Source organism: Asterias amurensis, chromosome 3, assembly GCF_032118995.1.
Source record: "Asterias amurensis chromosome 3, ASM3211899v1".
NCBI lineage: Eukaryota > Metazoa > Echinodermata > Asteroidea > Forcipulatida > Asteriidae > Asterias > Asterias amurensis.
This window is the reverse complement of record NC_092650.1, coordinates 15,544,869-15,569,046: the sequence shown is the minus strand read 5'-3', so window position 1 is coordinate 15,569,046 and position 24,178 is coordinate 15,544,869. Positions and strand designations below refer to the sequence as shown.

The following is a 24,178-nucleotide window of genomic DNA, read 5'->3' as shown; positions in this document are numbered from 1 at the left end:
TAAGTATGGTTAAAAAAGTAAAGCCACCTCATCAATAAAGATTCAAGGAAATTTCAGAAAAGAAATGTAATTGTCACCCCAAAAAATCCTACAATTCCATAGACATTTATCATGGTCATGGTGTGTATGGTTAGAAAAATGTAAATTAAAATATTTGATATAGAGCTTAGTGTAAATAAACATGTACAGCATCCATTAAGCTACATGTATATAGCTCTATGACAGCATCATATTAAGAAGTATTGGTTGGTTCTAGGAACATAGAATGGATAAGAACAATTTGTCATGAAATGAAAGTTTACACACTGGCGCTTTTAGTTTGACAAAACTGTCCATTGAATCCAATCAGGCATTTGCAGATGATAGTCCTGCCGAGATCCTGACACACCTCCATTGAAACACTGAGTAATTCACCCTTTGAGCTTCATCATGTACTGTATTATGACAACAGTTGGTTCAGATAGAAGCTTTAGAGCTGCGTCAAATTAAATTATTTAATTAAGTGCATGAAAAGTTTGACATCTGCACAAAAATAAATTTATCAGTAACCTGAAGAGAAACATATCATGTATGGGATAATATAGAATTAGTATAAAAAGCGAGACGCACCAAATAGATAACAAATTTACGGTAACACAGAAAGCTGCTGAAAATAACTTTTGTCAAAAACTTGGAAACTAGGAAAATGGTTTGCCAATGTTTGAGGGACAGTTATGTGAAAAGGAAGTCAGAATGTTCAAATAAATGTCATCTGTGGTTGAACATGAAGCTTTAAAGAAATCAGGGGCGGATTTAAACAAAGCATGAGTTAAAGAAGAAGTTTTAAATCCAAATTCAAAGAGCGTCGTCAAAGAACGACGAAACTGTAGTTGCTTGGACCATTACCACAGCAGCTCAAGCAAGCAAATAGAAGAAAAATTGTCAATTACTCTTGTGATGATACCAAGGATGCCTCAAAAGTAAACTGAATCACTCAAACTCGCAAGCCTGAGAAAACCTTTACACAAGGGTGTTTGCTATGTGAACCAAAAGGCACAAGGATTAAATCCAACTCTTCCACAATAGGTGCACTACAACATAAAGAAAAGAGGTGTTTTAGATATGCAACCAAGCAGTTTTATGCATGCATTACCCTGGTCGGAAAGTGGACAGAAATTAGCATCGTGTTTGCTACTGTACAAGTAGGTGTTTCAGGAGAAAGCAGTACTTAAGACATATTTATTGCAACTTAGCGTATCATGTTATCAATTGAACTTGGATACTGGTGGCACAGGGATCAGTGTATGGGTTCAAATCCCAAGTTAGGACACCAGAGTCATTCTGGCAAGACACTTAACGTGAACTGTTTGGGCAGAAACGGATCTTGGGATTAATTTAGATTGGTGAACCTCAGATCAAAGAAAAACAAGTTAAAACATTTCAAGTACATTTCTAAAAGACAGTTTGCCAGCGGTGACTTCATCCAGCATTAAGTGAGATAAGGAAGATTTGCGAGAGGAAGAAACAAGAATTTCCCTGGCATGTTACGAACAGAGATATTGTTGACAGGTTTTCCTTTTTGTTTCGATCACCGGCTCCTGCCAATAAAAGTAAGCTGGTTCATTTTGACTGACACGCATTATGGCAACGCACAGGGACATGTATATACGTACTGACGGTTGTTTGACAAAATTGTCCAGTGAATCCAGCTGCACACTGGCAGATGAATGTAGTGCCAGAAACCACACATACACCTCCATTAAAGCAGGTAACACTTGCACATGGACCTGTGTCATGGTTAAAAGTAAAGTCATCTAAATTTCAACTGAATAAAGATAAAAGGAATTTTTTGGAAAAAGAAATATAAATGTCTTAAAACAAATCCATAAGTTTCTAAAAAGAGCAGGATTTAATTTAATTTCATGATTTATTCAAAAGTTACTATATCACTAGATAAACATAAGAGCAAAAGTGAAACAGCCAAAGAATATAACCTTAGATACATTTGTACACATGTACTTATGGTACCAGTTTGATAAAATGGTCCACTGAAGGAGGACATTTGCGAGAGGAAGACTCAAACATTTCAGTGACATGTTACAAAAAGAGATGTTGTTGACAGGTTTTCCTTGTTGTTTCGATCACCGGCTCCTGCCAATAAAATTAAGCTGGCTAATTTTGAGCTGACACGCATTATGGCAATGCACCGGGACATGTATATACGTACTGATAGTCGTTTGACAAAATGTTCCAGTGAATCCAGATGCACACTGGCAGGTGAACGAAGTGCCAGCAGCCTGACATACACCTCCATTGAAGCAGGTAACACCATCACATGGACCTGTAGTCAAAGGAATATAGTTGTCTCAAAACAAATCAAACAAGTTTTTGAAAAAGACACAACTCTCTCTCCATTCAAGAACTGAACACTATGCACATGGACCTGTGTCAGGTAAGTATGGTTAAACATGAAGAAAAGTAAGACAAACAGAGAAAAAAAGATAGTTGTCTCAAAACAAATCCTACAATTCCATAGGCTGGATGCCCCAAGAATATATGACGAGAGCTGCAGACAATAACTATTGTCGATAACCAAAAACAAAAAAAACATTGTTGGCAAAATTTGAGGCACTGTTAGGTGAAAATGAAGTTAGAATGTACAAATAAACGGTATCTGAAGTCGGACAAGAATCTTTCAAGAACCAGGGGTGGATTAAAATAAAGCATGGGTTAAAGAGGATTTAATCCAAATACAAAGAGCGTCAAAGAGTAATGAAACAATGAAGTTGCCTGGACCAATACAGGAATTCAAGTAAGCACATAGAAGAAAATTAGTTTATATGTTTGGAAATGAAACCAAAGATGCCTCATAAGTGAATTGAATCACTCAAACTCGCAAGCCTGAGAAAACCTTTACACAAGGGTGTTTGCTATGTGAACCAAAAGGCACAAGGATTAAATCCAACTCTTCCACAATAGGTGCACTACAACATAAAGAAAAGAGGTGTTTTAGATATGCAACCAAGCAGTTTTATGCATGCATTACCCTGGTCGGAAAGTGGACAGAAATTAGCATCGTGTTTGCTACTGTACAAGTAGGTGTTTCAGGAGAAAGCAGTACTTAAGACATATTTATTGCAACTTAGCGTATCATGTTATCAATTGAACTTGGATACTGGTGGCACAGGGATCAGTGTATGGGTTCAAATCCCAAGTTAGGACACCAGAGTCATTCTGGCAAGACACTTAACGTGAACTGTTTGGGCAGAAACGGATCTTGGGATTAATTTAGATTGGTGAACCTCAGATCAAAGAAAAACAAGTTAAAACATTTCAAGTACATTTCTAAAAGACAGTTTGCCAGCGGTGACTTCATCCAGCATTAAGTGAGATAAGGAAGATTTGCGAGAGGAAGAAACAAGAATTTCCCTGGCATGTTACGAACAGAGATATTGTTGACAGGTTTTCCTTTTTGTTTCGATCACCGGCTCCTGCCAATAAAAGTAAGCTGGTTCATTTTGACTGACACGCATTATGGCAACGCACAGGGACATGTATATACGTACTGACGGTTGTTTGACAAAATTGTCCAGTGAATCCAGCTGCACACTGGCAGATGAATGTAGTGCCAGAAACCACACATACACCTCCATTAAAGCAGGTAACACTTGCACATGGACCTGTGTCATGGTTAAAAGTAAAGTCATCTAAATTTCAACTGAATAAAGATAAAAGGAATTTTTTGGAAAAAGAAATATAAATGTCTTAAAACAAATCCATAAGTTTCTAAAAAGAGCAGGATTTAATTTAATTTCATGATTTATTCAAAAGTTACTATATCACTAGATAAACATAAGAGCAAAAGTGAAACAGCCAAAGAATATAACCTTAGATACATTTGTACACATGTACTTATGGTACCAGTTTGATAAAATGGTCCACTGAAGGAGGACATTTGCGAGAGGAAGACTCAAACATTTCAGTGACATGTTACAAAAAGAGATGTTGTTGACAGGTTTTCCTTGTTGTTTCGATCACCGGCTCCTGCCAATAAAATTAAGCTGGCTAATTTTGAGCTGACACGCATTATGGCAATGCACCGGGACATGTATATACGTACTGATAGTCGTTTGACAAAATGTTCCAGTGAATCCAGATGCACACTGGCAGGTGAACGAAGTGCCAGCAGCCTGACATACACCTCCATTGAAGCAGGTAACACCATCACATGGACCTGTAGTCAAAGGAATATAGTTGTCTCAAAACAAATCAAACAAGTTTTTGAAAAAGACACAACTCTCTCTCCATTCAAGAACTGAACACTATGCACATGGACCTGTGTCAGGTAAGTATGGTTAAACATGAAGAAAAGTAAGACAAACAGAGAAAAAAAGATAGTTGTCTCAAAACAAATCCTACAATTCCATAGGCTGGATGCCCCAAGAATATATGACGAGAGCTGCAGACAATAACTATTGTCGATAACCAAAAACAAAAAAAACATTGTTGGCAAAATTTGAGGCACTGTTAGGTGAAAATGAAGTTAGAATGTACAAATAAACGGTATCTGAAGTCGGACAAGAATCTTTCAAGAACCAGGGGTGGATTAAAATAAAGCATGGGTTAAAGAGGATTTAATCCAAATACAAAGAGCGTCAAAGAGTAATGAAACAATGAAGTTGCCTGGACCAATACAGGAATTCAAGTAAGCACATAGAAGAAAATTAGTTTATATGTTTGGAAATGAAACCAAAGATGCCTCATAAGTGAATTGAATCACTCCAACTCGCAAGCCTGAGGAAACCTTTATACAAGGATGCATGCTAAGTAACCAAACAACACAAGGACCAACGGTAACTCTTCCTCCATAAGTGTTTTGGGTTCTTTTACGTGCACTACCACTCTGCTGATCATAAACAACATATTTTGTTGGGGGCCTGCAACCATGCAGTAGTACATGTATATCAGCCTGTTGTAGTAGGTTATCAACATTAACATCGTGTTTTAATGAGCATGCTATGTTCAAAGTCACCAGCTTTCGTACAAGTAGATGATGCAGGAGAGATGAGCAGTATTTCAGAAAACGTTTATTGGAACTAATTTTGCACTCATTTTGAACTGATATGTTGGCTTGTTGCAGTAAAGGAGTGTACCAGGTCGAAAACTGAACTTGGATACTGTCAGGTGGCACAGGGATCAGTGTGTTGGTTCAAATCCCAAGTTAAGAAGAGTCTTTCTGGCATGACACCTCACGTGAACCTGATTGGGGCAGAAATACCATGTATGAGTGAGTGCGCCGCCAGCAGCCCCTCGCGATTGGTCTACGCAAATTCTCAATATTTCTCAGTATTTTGGTGGTGTATCTAAGCATCTACACCCCAGACAGCAGAGTGACCGGTAGTGGACTTTATCAAGCATTGTGGCAGGCAAGTAAAACCCTTGATTATCATCAAGCAAGAACTATCAATTGTATAACTGTCACCGCCACTATGATTCCGCCATGACACACCACTTGGGCTACTACCTGCTACTTGTGTATGCTACCTGTATATGTGTACACATCTTTTCAATGTGCCCACCCATATGTAATCACACATCCCAGCAGTTGCTGCGGCACAGCAGCAGCATGCTTAGGGAAATACGATCCACCATGTCTCCTCAAAAACTGAAACTACCCGACAATGTGTACAACTATACCCTGAGTCTTGGTATTGCCAAACGACGTCGTATCCATAGGGGCTGTAGGGGCGGGGAGCACAAACAACGACATTTGAATTCATCTTCTAGTTCACTTGCTATATTACCCAGTAACAATTCTCTCTTGACAACTCTGGGTTTGATGAATTGTCAATCGGCATGTAACAAGGCTGATATCATCAAGGACTACATCCAAGATCACAACATAGACATAATTGCCCTAACTGAAACATGGTTTAAACCAAATGATGACATATCTCCCGCTGAAGTCACCCCCAGAGGTTTCAAGCTTGTTCACGCCCCTAGAAAGGCAAGGAAAGGTGGTGGTGTGGCCCTACTATACAAATCTGGACTTATGGCGTCCGTTGCTAAGCTAACACATGACAACCAGACGCCATCTCACAGTTCTTTTGAACACGTTGAAGTTGACATTATCGTTAACAACAAACACTTGCGTCTCATTGTACTTTATCGACCACCTCCATTAGCAAAGAATAGAGCCCCATTCAGTATGTTCACTGCGGAATTCACAGAACTTCTTCGCAAACAAGCACTGTTTCCGGGAACACCGATTATCTTAGGAGACTTCAACATTCATTGGGACAAAAACACTAATGAGTCAAGAGTACTGAGTGATCTCCTTATGCAATACGATCTGCAACAATTGGTAGATTTTGATACACACAAGTCCGGTCACATCATTGACTTTGTTATTACCCGCCGATCAGACGCTCTTATTCAATCGGTATCAGCTTCCGAATTTACTTCTGACCACTGTGCAGTCACTTGCATCATGAACCTTCGGAAACCCGAGTACACGAAAAGCCTACTCCGCTACCGCAAAGTCAACTCCATTGATTTGAACAAGTTTGCTGATGACGTCATCACATCTCCCCTCAGCACAGCTCCAGCGTCGACGGTTAGCGCTCTCGCCGATCAGTATAACAGTGTGCTCAGTCAGCTGATCAATTCCCATGCACCTGTGAAGACGCGCTACATTGTTGATCGGCCTGCTGTCCCCTGGTATAATGAGCGTTTCACACTTGAAAAGCGTCGACGCCACCAACTAGAGAGGAGGTGGCGGAAATCCAGGCTGGTAATTGATCATGACATTTTCAAAACACAGCGTGGCCTATGTAAAGTCATCTTCGCTGAAGCCAAGTCTAGTTATTACCGCGAGAAAATACAAGACTGTGAAGGTAACCAAAAGGCTCTCTTTGAAATAACAAATCACCTCATGCACAGGAAAACAACCCACAAGCTTCCTACTGACACGCATCCAAGGGAACTAGCGAGCAGATTTTCAGCTTATTTCACTAGCAAAGTTGATCAGATCAGAAGTGACCTGGTTTCAAATCAAACAGGCCCCATACCCTCACCTATCACAGTTAGCAGTAGCTCTGACCCAACCCCACCACTGAGTCCAACCCTCGAAACCCTGAGACCTTCTTCGGAGGACGAGATCGCCAAGATAATCAAGAGATCTCCTCCCAAATCATGCCCACTGGACCCTCTACCGACATTGCTGGTTAAGAACTTGAACAACTCGTTGGTAGTCCCAATCACCCGGCTGATCAACATGTCTCTCGAAAGTGGCCAGTTCCCAGACAGCTTCAAAACTGCTTTGATCACCCCAGTAATCAAGAAAGAATCTTTGAACTGTAATGACTTAAAGAACTATCGTCCTATATCTAATTTGTCCTTTGTGTCGAAGGTCACTGAGAAGGTCGTTGCTGCAAGACTAAACGCACACTTGTTAGAAAACCAGCTGCGCGAAAGTCACCAATCTGCGTACCGTAAGTTTCATAGTGTGGAAACGGCCCTTCTTAAAGTCCACAATGACATCATGTGCGCAGTCGACAGCAAAAAGGCTGTACTGATGATCTTGCTTGACCTCTCAGCGGCCTTCGATACAATTGACCACGATGTTCTCATTCAGAGACTGCATTCTAATTGTGGTATTGGGGGCACAGCTTTAAACTGGATCAAATCCTACCTTCACAACCGTTCTCAACTAGTTCAAATTCAAGGGGAATCATCACCGGAGGCCAAAGTATACTATGGAGTCCCGCAGGGCTCTGTCCTAGGTCCCGTTCTTTTCACTCTATATACATCGCCACTTGGTCAAATTGCTAAGAAACATCATTTACAATCACACTTCTGCGCTGACGACACACAATTATACACAACTTTCAGTCCCAACTTGGTAGGTAATCACGACAACATCCTCTTGTTACTCACCAACTGCTTGCACGACTTCCAAAGATGGATGCTGGACAACTTTCTTAAGTTCAATCCTTCTAAAACGAAGTTCATAATCATCTCCTCTCCACAACTCCGCAACAAAGTTCCCATCCAACACATTCAGATTGGCGATACCCTGGTCACACCAAGCACAGATGTACGAAATCTCGGCGTGCTCTTTGACCAGTGCATGAACCTAGAAAAACATGTTTCTCGTGTCTGCCAATCTTCCTACGTACACCTCAGACGCATCGCTAAGATCAGACGTCTTCTTTCCATGAAGGCAGCAGAGCAACTCATCCATGCATTTATCACCTCCAGACTGGATTTCTGTAACAGTCTGCTTGCTGGCCTTCCACAGAGCACGCTGCAGCGCCTCCAATCTGTTCAGAACGCTGCAGCACGTCTCTTGACTGAAAACAAATTGCATGACCACATCACTCCAATCCTTTATAATCTACATTGGCTTCCCATCAAACAACGCATCAAATTAAAAAAAATCATTCTCACTTTCAAGGCACTCTCCAAGGTTCAGCCCCACTCTATATTCAAAACCTGTTGACTCCCCGTACTACAAGACCAGGTCTTAGATTCACCAGCAACATGCTCCTTGTTCCCCGGTCTCGTCTAGCCAGCTACGGGGACAGGGGTTTTTCCATTACAGCACCCATGCTCTGTGGAATTCACTCCCTGAAAACCTCAGGAAAATCCATGACATCTCCATCTTTCAGCATTAACTTAAGACACACCTGTTCACACTTGCTTTCCCCAACACTTGAGAATTTTTCCTCTTTCCATCTTGACCGGTGCCTTTGAATGGTTTTCACCAGATGTAGCGTGCCTTTATAAATGCTGTGTTATTATTATTATTATTAAATAAATCTTGTGATCAATTTAGATTGGTGATCACCTCAGATCAAAGAAAAATAAATTTAAACTTTTCATTATAAAAGACAGGCTGCCAGCATTGACTTTATCCAGCATGAAGTGAGATTAAGAAGATTTGCAAGAGGAAGATTCAAAAATTTTTGCAACATGTTACAAGAAGAGACAGGTTGGCATTGTTGACAGGTTATACATTTTGATGCAATCACTTGTTTCTGCCATTAACATGAAGCTGGCTTAGACAGCGAGAACGGGAACATTTGAGCTGACACGCATTATGGCAACGCACATGGACATGTATATACGTACTGACGGTTGTTTGACAAAATGTTCCAGTGAATCCAGATGCACACTGGCAGGTGAAGGAAGTGCCAGCAGCCTGACATACACCTCCATTGAAGCAGGTAACACCATCACATGGACCTGTAGTCAAAGGAATATAGTTGTCTCAAAATAAATCAAACAAGTTTTCGAAAAAGACACAACTCTCCCTCCATTCAAGCACTGAACACTATCACATGGACCTGTGTCATGGTTAAAAGTAAAGTCATCTAAATTTCAACCCTATAAAGATACAAGGAATTTTTGGAAAAAGAAATATAAATGTTTCAAAACAAATCCATACGTTTCTAAAAGAGCAGATTGACATCGAAACTAATGGATTTCATTTGACTTCTTGATTTGTTCAGAAGTAACTAAATCACTTTAATATAAACATAAGGGCAAAAGTGAAACAACTGAGGAGAACTTCCTTAGACATGTTAGATACATTTGTACACATGTTCTTACGGTACCAGTTTGATAAAACTGTCCACTGAACTTAAATATACGTACTGACGACAGCCGTTTGACAAAATGTTCCAGTGAATCCAGTTGCACACTGGCAGGTGAAGGAAGTGGCAGAAACCTGACATGCACCTCCATTGAAGCAGGTAACAGTCGCACATGGACCTGTAGTCAAAGGAATATAGTTGTCTCAAAACAAAACAAATGAGTTTTTGAAAAAGACACAACTCTCTCTCCATTCAAGAACTGAACACTTTGCACATGGACCTGTGTCATGGTAAGTATGCTTAAACAAGGAGAAAAGTAAGACAAACGGAGAAAAAAAGATAGTTGTCTCAAAACAAATCCTACAAAGCCATAGGCTTGATGCCCCAAGAATATATGACAAGGAGAGCTGCAGACAATAACTATTGTCGATAACCAAAAAAAAAAAAACAATTGTTGGCAAAGTTTGAGGCACTGTTAGGTGAAAATAAAGTTAGAATGTACAAATAAACGGTATCTGAAGTCGGATAAGAATCTTTCAAGAACCAGGGGTGGATTAAAATAAAGCATGGGTTAAAGAGGATTTAATCCAAATACAAAGAGCGTCAAAGAGTAATGAAACAATGAAGTTGCCTGGACTAATACAGGAATTAAAGTAAGCACATAGAAGAAAATTAGTTTATATGTTTGGAAATGAAACCAAAGATGCCTCATAAGTGAATTGAATCACTTCAACTCGCAAGCCTGAGGAAACCTTTATACAAGGATGCATGCTAAGTAACCAAACAACACAAGGACCAAACGAAACTCTTCCCTGATAAGTGTTTTAGGTTCTTTTACGTGCACTACCACTCTACTGATCATAAACAACATATTTTGTTGGGGGCATGGAACCAAGCAACCATGCAGTAGTACATGTATATCAGCCTGTTGTAGTAGGTTATCAGCATTTAACATCGTGTTTTAATGAGCATGCTACGTTCAAAGTCACCAGCTTTCGTACAAGTAGATGATGCAGGAGAGATAAGCAGTATTTCAGAAAACGTTTATTGCAACTAATTTTGCTTTCATTTTGAACTGATATGTTGGCTTGTTGCAGTAAAGGAGTGTACCAGGTCCACAACTGAACTTGGATACTGTCAGGTGGCACAGGGATCAGTGTGTGGGTTCAAATCCCAAGTTAAGAAGAGTCTTTCTGGCATGACACCTCATGTAAACCTGATTGGGGCAGAAATAGATCTTGTGATCAATTTAGATTGGTGATCACCTCAGATCAAAGAAAAATAAATTAAAACTTTTCATTATAAAACCAGGCTGCCAGCATTGACTTTATCCAGCATGAAGTGAGATTAGGAAGATTTGCAAGAGGAAGAATCAAGAATTTTCGCAACATGTTACAAGAAGAGACAGGTTGGCATTGTTGACAGGTTATACGTTTTGATGCAATCACTTGTTTCTGCCATTAACATGAAGCTGGCTTAGACAGCGAGGATGGGAACATTTGAGCTGACACGCATTATGGCAACGCATATGGACATGTATATACGTACTGACAGTCGTTTGACAAAATGTTCCAGTGAATCCAGATGCACACTGGCAGGTGAAGGAAGTGCCAGAAACCTGACATACACCTCCATTGAAGCAGGTAACAGTCGCACATGGACCTGTAGTCAAAGGAATATAGTTGTCTCAAAACAAAACAAATGAGTTTTTGAAAAAGACACAACTCTCTCTCCATTCAAGAACTGAACACTTTGCACATGGACCTGTGTCATGGTAAGTATGCTTAAACAAGGAGAAAAGTAAGACAAACAGAGAAAAAAAGATAGTTGTCTCAAAACAAATCCTACAAAGCCATAGGCTTGATGCCCCAAGAATATATGATAAGGAGAGCTGCAGACAATAACTATTGTCGATAACCAAAAAAAACAAAAACAATTGTTGGCAAAGTTTGAGGCACTGTTAGGTGAAAATAAAGTTAGAATGTACAAATAAACGGTATCTGAAGTCGGATAAGAATCTTTCAAGAACCAGGGGTGGATTAAAATAAAGCATGGGTTAAAGAGGATTTAATCCAAATACAAAGAGCGTCAAAGAGTAAAGAAACAATGAAGTTGCCTGGACTAATACAGGAATTAAAGTAAGCACATAGAAGAAAATTAGTTTATATGTTTGGAAATGAAACCAAAGATGCCTCATAAGTGAATTGAATCACTCCAACTCGCAAGCCTGAGGAAACCTTTATACAAGGATGCATGCTAAGTAACCAAACAACACAAGGACCAACGGTAACTCTTCCTCCATAAGTGTTTTGGGTTCTTTTACGTGCACTACCACTCTGCTGATCATAAACAACATATTTTGTTGGGGGCCTGCAACCATGCAGTAGTACATGTACATGTATATCAGCCTGTTGTAGTAGGTTATCAACATTAACATCGTGTTTTAATGAGCATGCTATGTTCAAAGTCACCAGCTTTCGTACAAGTAGATGATGCAGGAGAGATGAGCAGTATTTCAGAAAACGTTTATTGGAACTAATTTTGCACTCATTTTGAACTGATATGTTGGCTTGTTGCAGTAAAGGAGTGTACCAGGTCGAAAACTGAACTTGGATACTGTCAGGTGGCACAGGGATCAGTGTGTTGGTTCAAATCCCAAGTTAAGAAGAGTCTTTCTGGCATGACACCTCACGTGAACCTGATTGGGGCAGAAATACCATGTATGAGTGAGTGCGCCGCCAGCAGCCCCTCGCGATTGGTCTACGCAAATTCTCAATATTTCTCAGTATTTTGGTGGTGTATCTAAGCATCTACACCCCAGACAGCAGAGTGACCGGTAGTGGACTTTATCAAGCATTGTGGCAGGCAAGTAAAACCCTTGATTATCATCAAGCAAGAACTATCAATTGTATAACTGTCACCGCCACTATGATTCCGCCATGACACACCACTTGGGCTACTACCTGCTACTTGTGTATGCTACCTGTATATGTGTACACATCTTTTCAATGTGCCCACCCATATGTAATCACACATCCCAGCAGTTGCTGCGGCACAGCAGCAGCATGCTTAGGGAAATACGATCCACCATGTCTCCTCAAAAACTGAAACTACCCGACAATGTGTACAACTATACCCTGAGTCTTGGTATTGCCAAACGACGTCGTATCCATAGGGGCTGTAGGGGCGGGGAGCACAAACAACGACATTTGAATTCATCTTCTAGTTCACTTGCTATATTACCCAGTAACAATTCTCTCTTGACAACTCTGGGTTTGATGAATTGTCAATCGGCATGTAACAAGGCTGATATCATCAAGGACTACATCCAAGATCACAACATAGACATAATTGCCCTAACTGAAACATGGTTTAAACCAAATGATGACATATCTCCCGCTGAAGTCACCCCCAGAGGTTTCAAGCTTGTTCACGCCCCTAGAAAGGCAAGGAAAGGTGGTGGTGTGGCCCTACTATACAAATCTGGACTTATGGCGTCCGTTGCTAAGCTAACACATGACAACCAGACGCCATCTCACAGTTCTTTTGAACACGTTGAAGTTGACATTATCGTTAACAACAAACACTTGCGTCTCATTGTACTTTATCGACCACCTCCATTAGCAAAGAATAGAGCCCCATTCAGTATGTTCACTGCGGAATTCACAGAACTTCTTCGCAAACAAGCACTGTTTCCGGGAACACCGATTATCTTAGGAGACTTCAACATTCATTGGGACAAAAACACTAATGAGTCAAGAGTACCGAGTGATCTCCTTATGCAATACGATCTGCAACAATTGGTAGATTTTGATACACACAAGTCCGGTCACATCATTGACTTTGTTATTACCCGCCGATCAGACGCTCTTATTCAATCGGTATCAGCTTCCGAATTTACTTCTGACCACTGTGCAGTCACTTGCATCATGAACCTTCGGAAACCCGAGTACACGAAAAGCCTACTCCGCTACCGCAAAGTCAACTCCATTGATTTGAACAAGTTTGCTGATGACGTCATCACATCTCCCCTCAGCACAGCTCCAGCGTCGACGGTTAGCGCTCTCGCCGATCAGTATAACAGTGTGCTCAGTCAGCTGATCAATTCCCATGCACCTGTGAAGACGCGCTACATTGTTGATCGGCCTGCTGTCCCCTGGTATAATGAGCGTTTCACACTTGAAAAGCGTCGACGCCGCCAACTAGGCTGGTAATTGATCATGACATTTTCAAAACACAGCGTGGCCTATGTAAACTCATCTTCGCTGAAGCCAAGTCTAGTTATTACCGCGAGAAAATACAAGACTGTGAAGGTAACCAAAAGGCTCTCTTTGAAATAACAAATCACCTCATGCACAGGAAAACAACCCACAAGCTTCCTACTGACACGCATCCAAGGGAACTAGCGAGCAGATTTTCAGCTTATTTCACTAGCAAAGTTGATCAGATCAGAAGTGACCTGGTTTCAAATCAAACAGGCCCCATACCCTCACCTATCACAGTTAGCAGTAGCTCTGACCCAACCCCACCACTGAGTCCAACCCTCGAAACCCTGAGACCTTCTTCGGAGGACGAGATCGCCAAGATAATCAAGAGATCTCCTCCCAAATCATGCTCACTGGACCCTCTACCGACATTGCTGGTTAAGAACATGAACAACTCGTTGGTAGTCCCAATCACCCGGCTGATCAACATGTCTCTCGAAAGGGGCCAGTTCCCAGACAGCTTCAAAACTGCTTTGATCACCCCAGTAATCAAGAAAGAATCTTTGAACTGTAATGACTTAAAGAACTATCGTCCTATATCTAATTTGTCCTTTGTGTCGAAGGTCACTGAGAAGGTCGTTGCTGCAAGACTAAACGCACACTTGTTAGAAAACCAGCTGCGCGAAAGTCACCAATCTGCGTACCGTAAGTTTCATAGTGTGGAAACGGCCCTTCTTAAAGTCCACAATGACATCATGTGCGCAGTGGACAGCAAAAAGGCTGTACTGATGATCTTGCTCGACCTCTCAGCGGCCTTCGATACAATTGACCACGATGTTCTCATTCAGAGACTGCATTCTAATTTTGGTATTGGGGGCACAGCTTTAAACTGGATCAAATCCTACCTTCACAACCGTTCTCAACTAGTTCAAATTCAAGGGGAATCATCACCGGAGGCCAAAGTATACTATGGAGTCCCGCAGGGCTCCGTCCTAGGTCCCGTTCTTTTCACTCTATATACCTCGCCACTTGGTCAAATTGCTAAGAAACATCATTTACAATCACACTTCTACGCTGACGACACACAATTATACACAACTTTCAGTCCCAACTTGGTAGGTAATCACGACAACATCCTCTTGTCACTCACCAACTGCTTGCACGACTTCCAAAGATGGATGCTGGACAACTTTCTTAAGTTCAATCCTTCTAAAACGAAGTTCATAATCATCTCCTCTCCACAACTCCGCAACAAAGTTCCCATCCAACACATTCAGATTGGCGATACCCTGGTCACACCAAGCACAGATGTACGAAATCTCGGCCTGCTCTTTGACCAGTGCATGAACCTAGAAAAACATGTTTCTCGTGTCTGCCAATCTTCCTACGTACACCTCAGACGCATCGCTAAGATCAGACGTCTTCTTTCCATGAAGGCAGCAGAGCAACTCATCCATGCATTTATCACCTCCAGACTGGATTTCTGTAACAGTCTGCTTGCTGGCCTTCCACAGAGCACGCTGCAGCGCCTCCAATCTGTTCAGAACGCTGCAGCACGTCTCTTGACTGAAAACAAATTGCATGACCACATCACTCCAATCCTTTATAATCTACATTGGCTTCCCATCAAACAACGCATCAAATTAAAAAAAATCATTCTCACTTTCAAGGCACTCTCCAAGGTTCAGCCCCACTCTATATTCAAAACCTGTTGACTCCCCGTACTACAAGACCAGGTCTTAGATTCACCAGCAACATGCTCCTTGTTCCCCGGTCTCATCTAGCCAGCTACGGGGACAGGGGTTTTTCCATTACAGCACCCATGCTCTGTGGAATTCACTCCCTGAAAACCTCAGGAAAATCCATGACATCTCCATCTTTCAGCATTAACTTAAGACACACCTGTTCACACTTGCTTTCCCCAACACTTGAGAATTTTTCCTCTTTCCATCTTGACCGGTGCCTTTGAATGGTTTTCACCAGATGTAGCGTGCCTTTATAAATGCTGTTTTATTATTATTATTATTAAATAAATCTTGTGATCAATTTAGATTGGTGATCACCTCAGATCAATGAAAAATAAATTTAAACTTTTCATTATAAAAGACAGGCTGCCAGCATTGACTTTATCCAGCATGAAGTGAGATTAAGAAGATTTGCAAGAGGAAGATTCAAAAATTTTTGCAACATGTTACAAGAAGAGACAGGTTGGCATTGTTGACAGGTTATACATTTTGATGCAATCACTTGTTTCTGCCATTAACATGAAGCTGGCTTAGACAGCGAGAACGGGAACATTTGAGCTGACACGCATTATGGCAACGCACATGGACATGTATATACGTACTGACAGCCGTTTGACAAAATGTTCCAGTGAATCCAGTTGCACACTGGCAGGTGAAGGAAGTGCCAGCAGCCTGACATACACCTCCATTGAAGCAGGTAACACCATCACATGGACCTGTAGTCAAAGGAATATAGTTGTCTCAAAATAAATCAAACAAGTTTTCGAAAAAGACACAACTCTCCCTCCATTCAAGCACTGAACACCATCACATGGACCTGTGTCATGGTTAAAAGTAAAGTCATCTAAATTTCAACCCTATAAAGATACAAGGAATTTTTGGAAAAAGAAATATAAATGTTTCAAAACAAATCCATACGTTTCTAAAAGAGCAGATTGACATCGAAACTAATGGATTTCATTTGACTTCTTGATTTGTTCAGAAGTAACTAAATCACTTTAATATAAACATAAGGGCAAAAGTGAAACAACTGAGGAGAACTTCCTTAGACATGTTAGATACATTTGTACACATGTTCTTACGGTACCAGTTTGATAAAACTGTCCACTGAACTTAAATATACGTACTGACGACAGCCGTTTGACAAAATGTTCCAGTGAATCCAGTTGCACACTGGCAGGTGAAGGAAGTGCCAGCAGCCTGACATGCACCTCCATTGAAGCAGGTAACAGTCGCACATGGACCTGTAGTCAAAGGAATATAGTTGTCTCAAAACAAAACAAATGAGTTTTTGAAAAAGACACAACTCTCTCTCCATTCAAGCACTGAACACTTGCACATGGACCTGTGTCATGGTAAGTATGGTTCAACAAGGAGAAAAGTAAGACAAACGGAGAAAAAAGATAGTTGTCTCAAAACAAATCCTACAATTCCATAGGCTGGATGCCCCAAGAATACATGTATATGACAAGGAGAGCTGCAGACAATAACTATTGTTGATAACCAAAAAAAAAAAAAAATTGTTGGCAAAGTTTGAGGCACTGTTAATAGGTGAAAATGAAGTTAGAATGTACAAATAAACGGTATCTGAAGTCGGACAAGAATCTTTCAAGAACCAGGGGTGGATCAAAATAAAGCATGGGTTAAAGAGGATTTAATCCAAATACAAAGAGCGTCAAAGAGTAAAGAAACAATGAAGTTGCCTGGACTAATACAGGAATTAAAGTAAGCACATAGAAGAAAATTAGTTTATATGTTTGGAAATGAAACCAAAGATGCCTCATAAGTGAATTGAATCACTTCAACTCGCAAGCCTGAGGAAACCTTTATACAAGGATGCATGCTAAGTAACCAAACAACACAAGGACCAAACGAAACTCTTCCCTGATAAGTGTTTTAGGTTCTTTTACGTGCACTACCACTCTACTGATCATAAACAACATATTTTGTTGGGGGCATGGAACCAAGCAACCATGCAGTAGTACATGTATATCAGCCTGTTGTAGTAGGTTATCAGCATTTAACATCGTGTTTTAATGAGCATGCTACGTTCAAAGTCACCAGCTTTCGTACAAGTAGATGATGCAGGAGAGATAAGCAGTATTTCAGAAAACGTTTATTGCAACTAATTTTGCTTTCATTTTGAACTGATATGTTGGCTTGTTGCAGTAAAGGAGTGTACCAGGTCCACAACTGAACTTGGATACTGTCAGGTGGCACAGGGATCAGTGTGTGGGTTCAAATCCCAAGTTAAGAAGAGTCTTTCTGGCATGACACCTCATGTAAACCTGCTTGGGGCAGAAATAGATCTTGTGATCAATTTAGATTGGTGATCACCTCAGATCAAAGAAAAATAAATTAAAACTTTTCATTATAAAACCAGGCTGCCAGCATTGACTTTATCCAGCATGAAGTGAGATTAGGAAGATTTGCAAGAGGGAGAATCAAGAATTTTCGCAACATGTTACAAGAAGAGACAGGTTGGCATTGTTGACAGGTTATACGTTTTGATGCAATCACTTGTTTCTGCCATTAACATGAAGCTGGCTTAGACAGCGAGGATGGGAACATTTGAGCTGACACGCATTATGGCAACGCATATGGACATGTATATACGTACTGACAGTCGTTTGACAAAATGTTCCAGTGAATCCAGATGCACACTGGCAGGTGAAGGAAGTGCCAGAAACCTGACATACACCTCCATTGAAGCAGGTAACAGTCGCACATGGACCTGTAGTCAAAGGAATATAGTTGTCTCAAAACAAAACAAATGAGTTTTTGAAAAAGACACAACTCTCTCTCCATTCAAGAACTGAACACTTGCACATGGACCTGTGTCATGGTAAGTATGCTTAAACAAGGAGAAAAGTAAGACAAACAGAGAAAAAAAGATAGTTGTCTCAAAACAAATCCTACAAAGCCATAGGCTTGATGCCCCAAGAATATATGACAAGGAGAGCTGCAGACAATAACTATTGTCGATAACCAAAAAAAACAAAAACAATTGTTGGCAAAGTTTGAGGCACTGTTAGGTGAAAAGAAAGTTAGAATGTACAAATAAACGGTATCTGAAGTCGGATAAGAATCTTTCAAGAACCAGGGGTGGATTAAAATAAAGCATGGGTTAAAGAGGATTTAATCCAAATACAAAGAGCGTCAAAGAGTAAAGAAACAATGAAGTTGCCTGGACTAATACAGGAATTAAAGTAAGCACATAGAAGAAAATTAGTTTATATGTTTGGAAATGAAACCAAAGATGCCTCATAAGTGAATTGAATCACTCCAACTCGCAAGCCTGAGGAAACCTTTATACAAGGATGCATGCTAAGTAACCAAACAACACAAGGACCAAACGAAACTCTTCCCTGATAAGTGTTTTAGGTTCTTTTACGTGCACTACCACTCTACTGATCATAAACAACATATTTTGTTGGGGGCATGGAACCAAGCAACCATGCAGTAGTACATGTATATCAGCCTGTTGTAGTAGGTTATCAGCATTTAACATCGTGTTTTAATGAGCATGCTACGTTCAAAGTCACCAGCTTTCGTACAAGTAGATGATGCAGGAGAGATAAGCAGTATTTCAGAAAACGTTTATTGCAACTAATTTTGCTTTCATTTTGAACTGATATGTTGGCTTGTTGCAGTAAAGGAGTGTACCAGGTCCACAACTGAACTTGGATACTGTCAGGTGGCACAGGGATCAGTGTGTGGGTTCAAATCCCAAGTTAAGAAGAGTCTTTCTGGCATGACACCTCATGTAAACCTGATTGGGGCAGAAATAGATCTTGTGATCAATTTAGATTGGTGATCACCTCAGATCAAAGAAAAATAAATTAAAACTTTTCATTATAAAACCAGGCTGCCAGCATTGACTTTATCCAGCATGAAGTGAGATTAGGAAGATTTGCAAGAGGAAGAATCAAGAATTTTCGCAACATGTTACAAGAAGAGACAGGTTGGCATTGTTGACAGGTTATACGTTTTGATGCAATCACTTGTTTCTGCCATTAACATGAAGCTGGCTTAGACAGCGAGGATGGGAACATTTGAGCTGACACGCATTATGGCAACGCATATGGACATGTATATACGTACTGACAGCCGTTTGACAAAATGTTCCAGTGAATCCAGATGCACACTGGCAGGTGAAGGAAGTGCCAGCAGCCTGACATACACCTCCATTCAAGCAGGTAACACCATCACATGGACCTGTAGTCAAAGGAATATAGTTGTCTCAAAACAAATCAAACAAGTTTTTGAAAAAGACACAACTCTCCCTCCATTCAAGCATTGAACACCATCACATGGACCTGTGTCATGGTTAAAAGTAAAGTCATCTAAATTTCAACCCTATAAAGATACAAGGAATTTTTGGAAAAAGAAATATAAATGTCTCAAAACAAATCCATACGTTTCTAAAAGAGCAGATTGACATCGAAACTAATGGATTTCATTTGACTTCTTGATTTGTTCAGAAGTAACTAAATCACTTTAATATAAACATAAGGGCAAAAGTGAAACAACTGAGGAGAACTTCCTTAGACATGTTAGATTCATTTGTACACATGTTCTTACGGTACCAGTTTGATAAAACTGTCCACTGAACTTAAATATACGTACTGACGACAGCCGTTTGACAAAATGTTCCAGTGAATCCAGTTGCACACTGGCAGGTGAAGGAAGTGCCAGCAGCCTGACATACACCTCCATTGAAGCAGGTAACACCATCACATGGACCTGTAGTCAAAGGAATATAGTTGTCTCAAAACAAAACAAATGAGTTTTTGAAAAAGACACAACTCTCTCTCCATTCAAGCACTGAACACTATCACATGGACCTGTGTCATGGTAAGTATGGTTCAACAAGGAGAAAAGTAAGACAAACAGAGAAAAAAAGATAGTTGTCTCAAAACAAATCCTACAATTCCATAGGCTGGATGCCCCAAGAATATATGACAAGGAGAGCTGCAGACAATAACTATTGTTGATAACTATTGTCGCACATGGACCTGTGTCATGGTTAAAAGTAAATTAAACTAAATTTCAACCCAATAAAGATACAAGGAATTTTTTGAAAAAGAAATATAAATGTCTCAAAACAAATCCATAAGTTTCTAAAAGAGCAGATTGACATCGAAACTAATGGATTTCATTTGACTTCTTGACTTGTTCAGAAGTAACTAAATCACTTTAATATAAACATAAGGGCAAAAGTGAAACAACTGAGGAGAACTTCCTTAGACATGTTAGATGTACATGTTGGATGATAAATGGTAATGTTAAGCAGCAATTTTTTCTTTTATTCATTCATTGTTAGCAGAACACAGATTGAACAATTATTATCGTTCGATAAGGACTCCCTTCAGAATTATCATTAATTTCTTTCATGTTTCAAAAAGGATTTGTGTTTATTTTTTAAATCATCTGGTTGGTCAGATAATTTTGAAAATCAGAAATTGATTTAAAAATAAAAATGTGGGAAAGTTTGTAGGGCCTTCAAGTGAAATGATGGTTGTATTTAAAGGTACACATTGCCTTGGATCGGACGAGTTGGTCTATAAAAAGCGTTTGTAATCGTTTGTTATAAAATGCATATGATTAGAAAGATGTTTTAAAAGTAGAATACAATGATCCACACAAATTTGCCTCGAAATTGCGTGGTTTTCCTTTTTCTTTGCGAACTAACACGGTCGGCCATTTATGGGAGTCAAAAATTTGACTCCCATAAATTGGGAGGTAAACAGAAAACCGTGCAATTTCGAGGCATGTGTGTGTGAATCATTGTATTCTACTTTTACAACATCTTTTTTAACCATTTGCATTTTATAACAAACGGTTACAAACGCTTTTGTTCTTAAAAGGTGGGTGATTATTTGGATAACCCGATTCTTTGGAATAATCCGATTTCATGGCTTACAGGGTTCTGTGCATGCTTGCAGCAACCTGCAAAGCATGTAATTCTATGGGCCAAACAGTCTGCGTTAAGCGTAGAGCCATGAAAATTGGTTTATAATTAGTAATTGGGTCTCAGCTGTTAAGAAGGTAACACATTGGTTACAGGCCTGATACTTCACGGAGGCAACAAGGGCGATCGCCTCCGTGCCCCCTGGTCATTTAATTGCTGTGGTGCCCTTGATATGATCTAATAGTAATTTACAGTTTCCTCATACTTGTAGGTTGCCCTTTACCAAGGAGAAAATGCATTGCAAGTCATAAATTTTATGCAAGTCGCCAGACACACAAGGCCTGAGGGCTACTTCAAGGTGTGGGGTACAATTATTTTTGTCCAGAGGCTGTTGCCACCTACTCCTAGGGCTGAAACAGGGTTACCCCTTTTACAGTCCATACAGATGTAGGCTTGGTCATCAATCCGAAGCCTGGCGGGTAGAGCAGAAAGCACTACCTCCCCAATTTTATGTAGCAAGTGTCACGACCGGGATTCAAACCCACACTCTGCTGATCAAACAGCAGAGCTTGAATCCTGCTCTTAACCGCTCGGCCTTTTAAAAACGAAGATCTGGCCTGCATTATGTTTATAATAATACTAGAATAACAACTTAAAGCAAGATTTATAGAGCACTCTTACACTAGAGCACAGCGCTTTACACAAAATAAATAATAAGCAAATAAATAATGGCACTAATATTGGGAAAACAATTTGTGCATTCTGTGTTAGAGGCTAGTTGAGCTTTATTCAAGATGATACCAGCATAGTGACTTACAATGCAAGTGAGCGGCCATGTTATATTAACACTAGACTTGAGTCAGTCTGCTAATGGCATACTGCTTCATCGGCAACTATAACAAGGAACTCGCCTTGTCCTTTCAATAATATTATTGTTGTCTACTTAGATTGTTATTAGTATGCATAGATCAAAGCAAATACATTCAATTCATGTCATTGTGTTTTAACTCTCTGTAGGCTCACTTTCTTCTACATCCCTCCTGCACCAGGAGTGTACTTCAGACTAACATGGCGCATTACAAACGGCCACTATAGACCATATTGAATATGACGTCACGCGGCTCAAATATCTTACCTACAAGATGGCGTCTGTGCGTGTGCGAGTGTGTATGTGTGCATGTGCCATAGAAATCAAACTGGGAATGTTACATACTGCGTGCTTGGATGATGTACGCGTTAGGACGTGCATACGGTTTGCCCTATAAGATGGAGATTTTTCGTAGTAAAAAGGGGTTATTCAATACGGTCTATTATTGTTATTGTTTTTATTATTATTGTTAAATACATATAACAACAAGACATTTGTACAGCTTGAGACAATTTGCCAACAATTTTGAGCATGCAGCATTTTTGCAAAATTTTAAATGCATTTGGAATACATACTAGTAGTAGTTTGACAAAACTGTCCTGTGAATCCGGTCAGGCATTGGCAGATGAACGTAGTGCCGAGATCCTGACACGTTCCCTGGTTGAAACACTGAACGTTTGCACACTGACCTGTGTATTATGATCATTGTTAACATATGAATTTATTCTTTAAAGTACTCGCGCAATCTTGGTAAAATTAAGCTTTTGTCAAAACCACAGTTTCAGCAATTTTCACAGTACAAAATTAAAGACAACAGTCGTTACCAAAATGCTATAAAAATTTGCAAAATTAGAAGAAAGAAAAAAACCCCATATATATAAACACACTGCTAAAAATGGTATTTTTGAAACAAGAAAAACATCTTATTTTGAGAAAATATTTCTTGTGTCACTCCCTAGAAAAAGTTTGTAGGGAGTCACACAAGAAATATTTTCTCAAAATAAGCTGTTTTTCTTGTTTCAAGAATACCATTTTTAGCAGTGCACTCGTTTCTTTTTATGATGCACACTGGAAGGCAATTTTCATGTTTTTAACGTGATGTAAATATTAAATTGAAATTGAAATTGAAATGCTAGTCATGGCTCTCCTCAGAATGTTAAAGAAATGAGGGGCATTACTGGACCTAAATTTTCTAAGTGGAAGTGTCGTGGTCGAGCGGTTAAGATCACCGAATTCAAACTCTGGTGTTTCTGATCAGCTGAGTGTGGGTTCGAATCCCCAGCCGTGACACTTGTGTCCTTAAGCACGACACTTGACCATTGCTTCGTCCTTCGGATGGGGCGTAAAGCCGTTGGTCCCATGTGTTGTGTAACGCATGTGAAAGAACCCAGTGCACTTATCGAAAAGAGAAGGGGTTCGCCCCGGTGTTCCTGGCTGTGGCTGCTTAATGCACCGTAGCACCTTGTAAACCCTTATCAGGTGGTAACTAATTGGGTCTCAAAATTCATCACTTTAATAACCTATCTTTCTGAAAGTTTGTATATACTCAGCGCCTTGAGTACCTTGTTTGGTAGATAGTGCGCTATATAAGACTTCGATATTATGGTATTATTAAATTTGGGGGCTTGGCCGAAGGTTGCTGAATTTAAACAAGGTCTTCTAAACGTTTTCTACTTGATGTTAACCTTGATTTTAAATGCTCTAATGTGCAATCTGGAGCAATACAAAGGATTTTATCAAGATAATTTTTGCGAAATTAGTATTAAAGGCGCAATTTGCTATAGATTGTGTATAACTGTATTTATAAGGAGTACCCTGATGGTAATGTTTTACATGTCCTACATTATATTCCTTCGAAATTATGCCAA

General features: G+C 40.0%; 1 protein-coding gene across 1 annotated transcript in view; it reads right to left on the bottom strand.

Moving 5' to 3' along the window:
* LOC139934501 (uncharacterized) overlaps positions 1-24,178 on the bottom strand; it is a 109,510-nt gene that overhangs the window by 65,975 nt on the left and 19,357 nt on the right. Inside the window, exons 6-18 of the mRNA XM_071928758.1 lie at positions 22,886-22,999; positions 20,158-20,274; positions 19,633-19,746; positions 18,149-18,262; positions 16,656-16,772; positions 16,131-16,244; positions 11,127-11,240; positions 9,640-9,756; positions 9,115-9,228; positions 4,100-4,213; positions 3,546-3,659; positions 2,207-2,320; positions 1,653-1,766 (exon numbers count right to left, since the gene is read on the bottom strand). Coding sequence (XP_071784859.1) covers positions 1,653-1,766; positions 2,207-2,320; positions 3,546-3,659; positions 4,100-4,213; positions 9,115-9,228; positions 9,640-9,756; positions 11,127-11,240; positions 16,131-16,244; positions 16,656-16,772; positions 18,149-18,262; positions 19,633-19,746; positions 20,158-20,274; positions 22,886-22,999 — 1,491 coding nt within the window. The remainder of the gene's footprint in view (positions 1-1,652; positions 1,767-2,206; positions 2,321-3,545; positions 3,660-4,099; positions 4,214-9,114; positions 9,229-9,639; positions 9,757-11,126; positions 11,241-16,130; positions 16,245-16,655; positions 16,773-18,148; positions 18,263-19,632; positions 19,747-20,157; positions 20,275-22,885; positions 23,000-24,178) is intronic.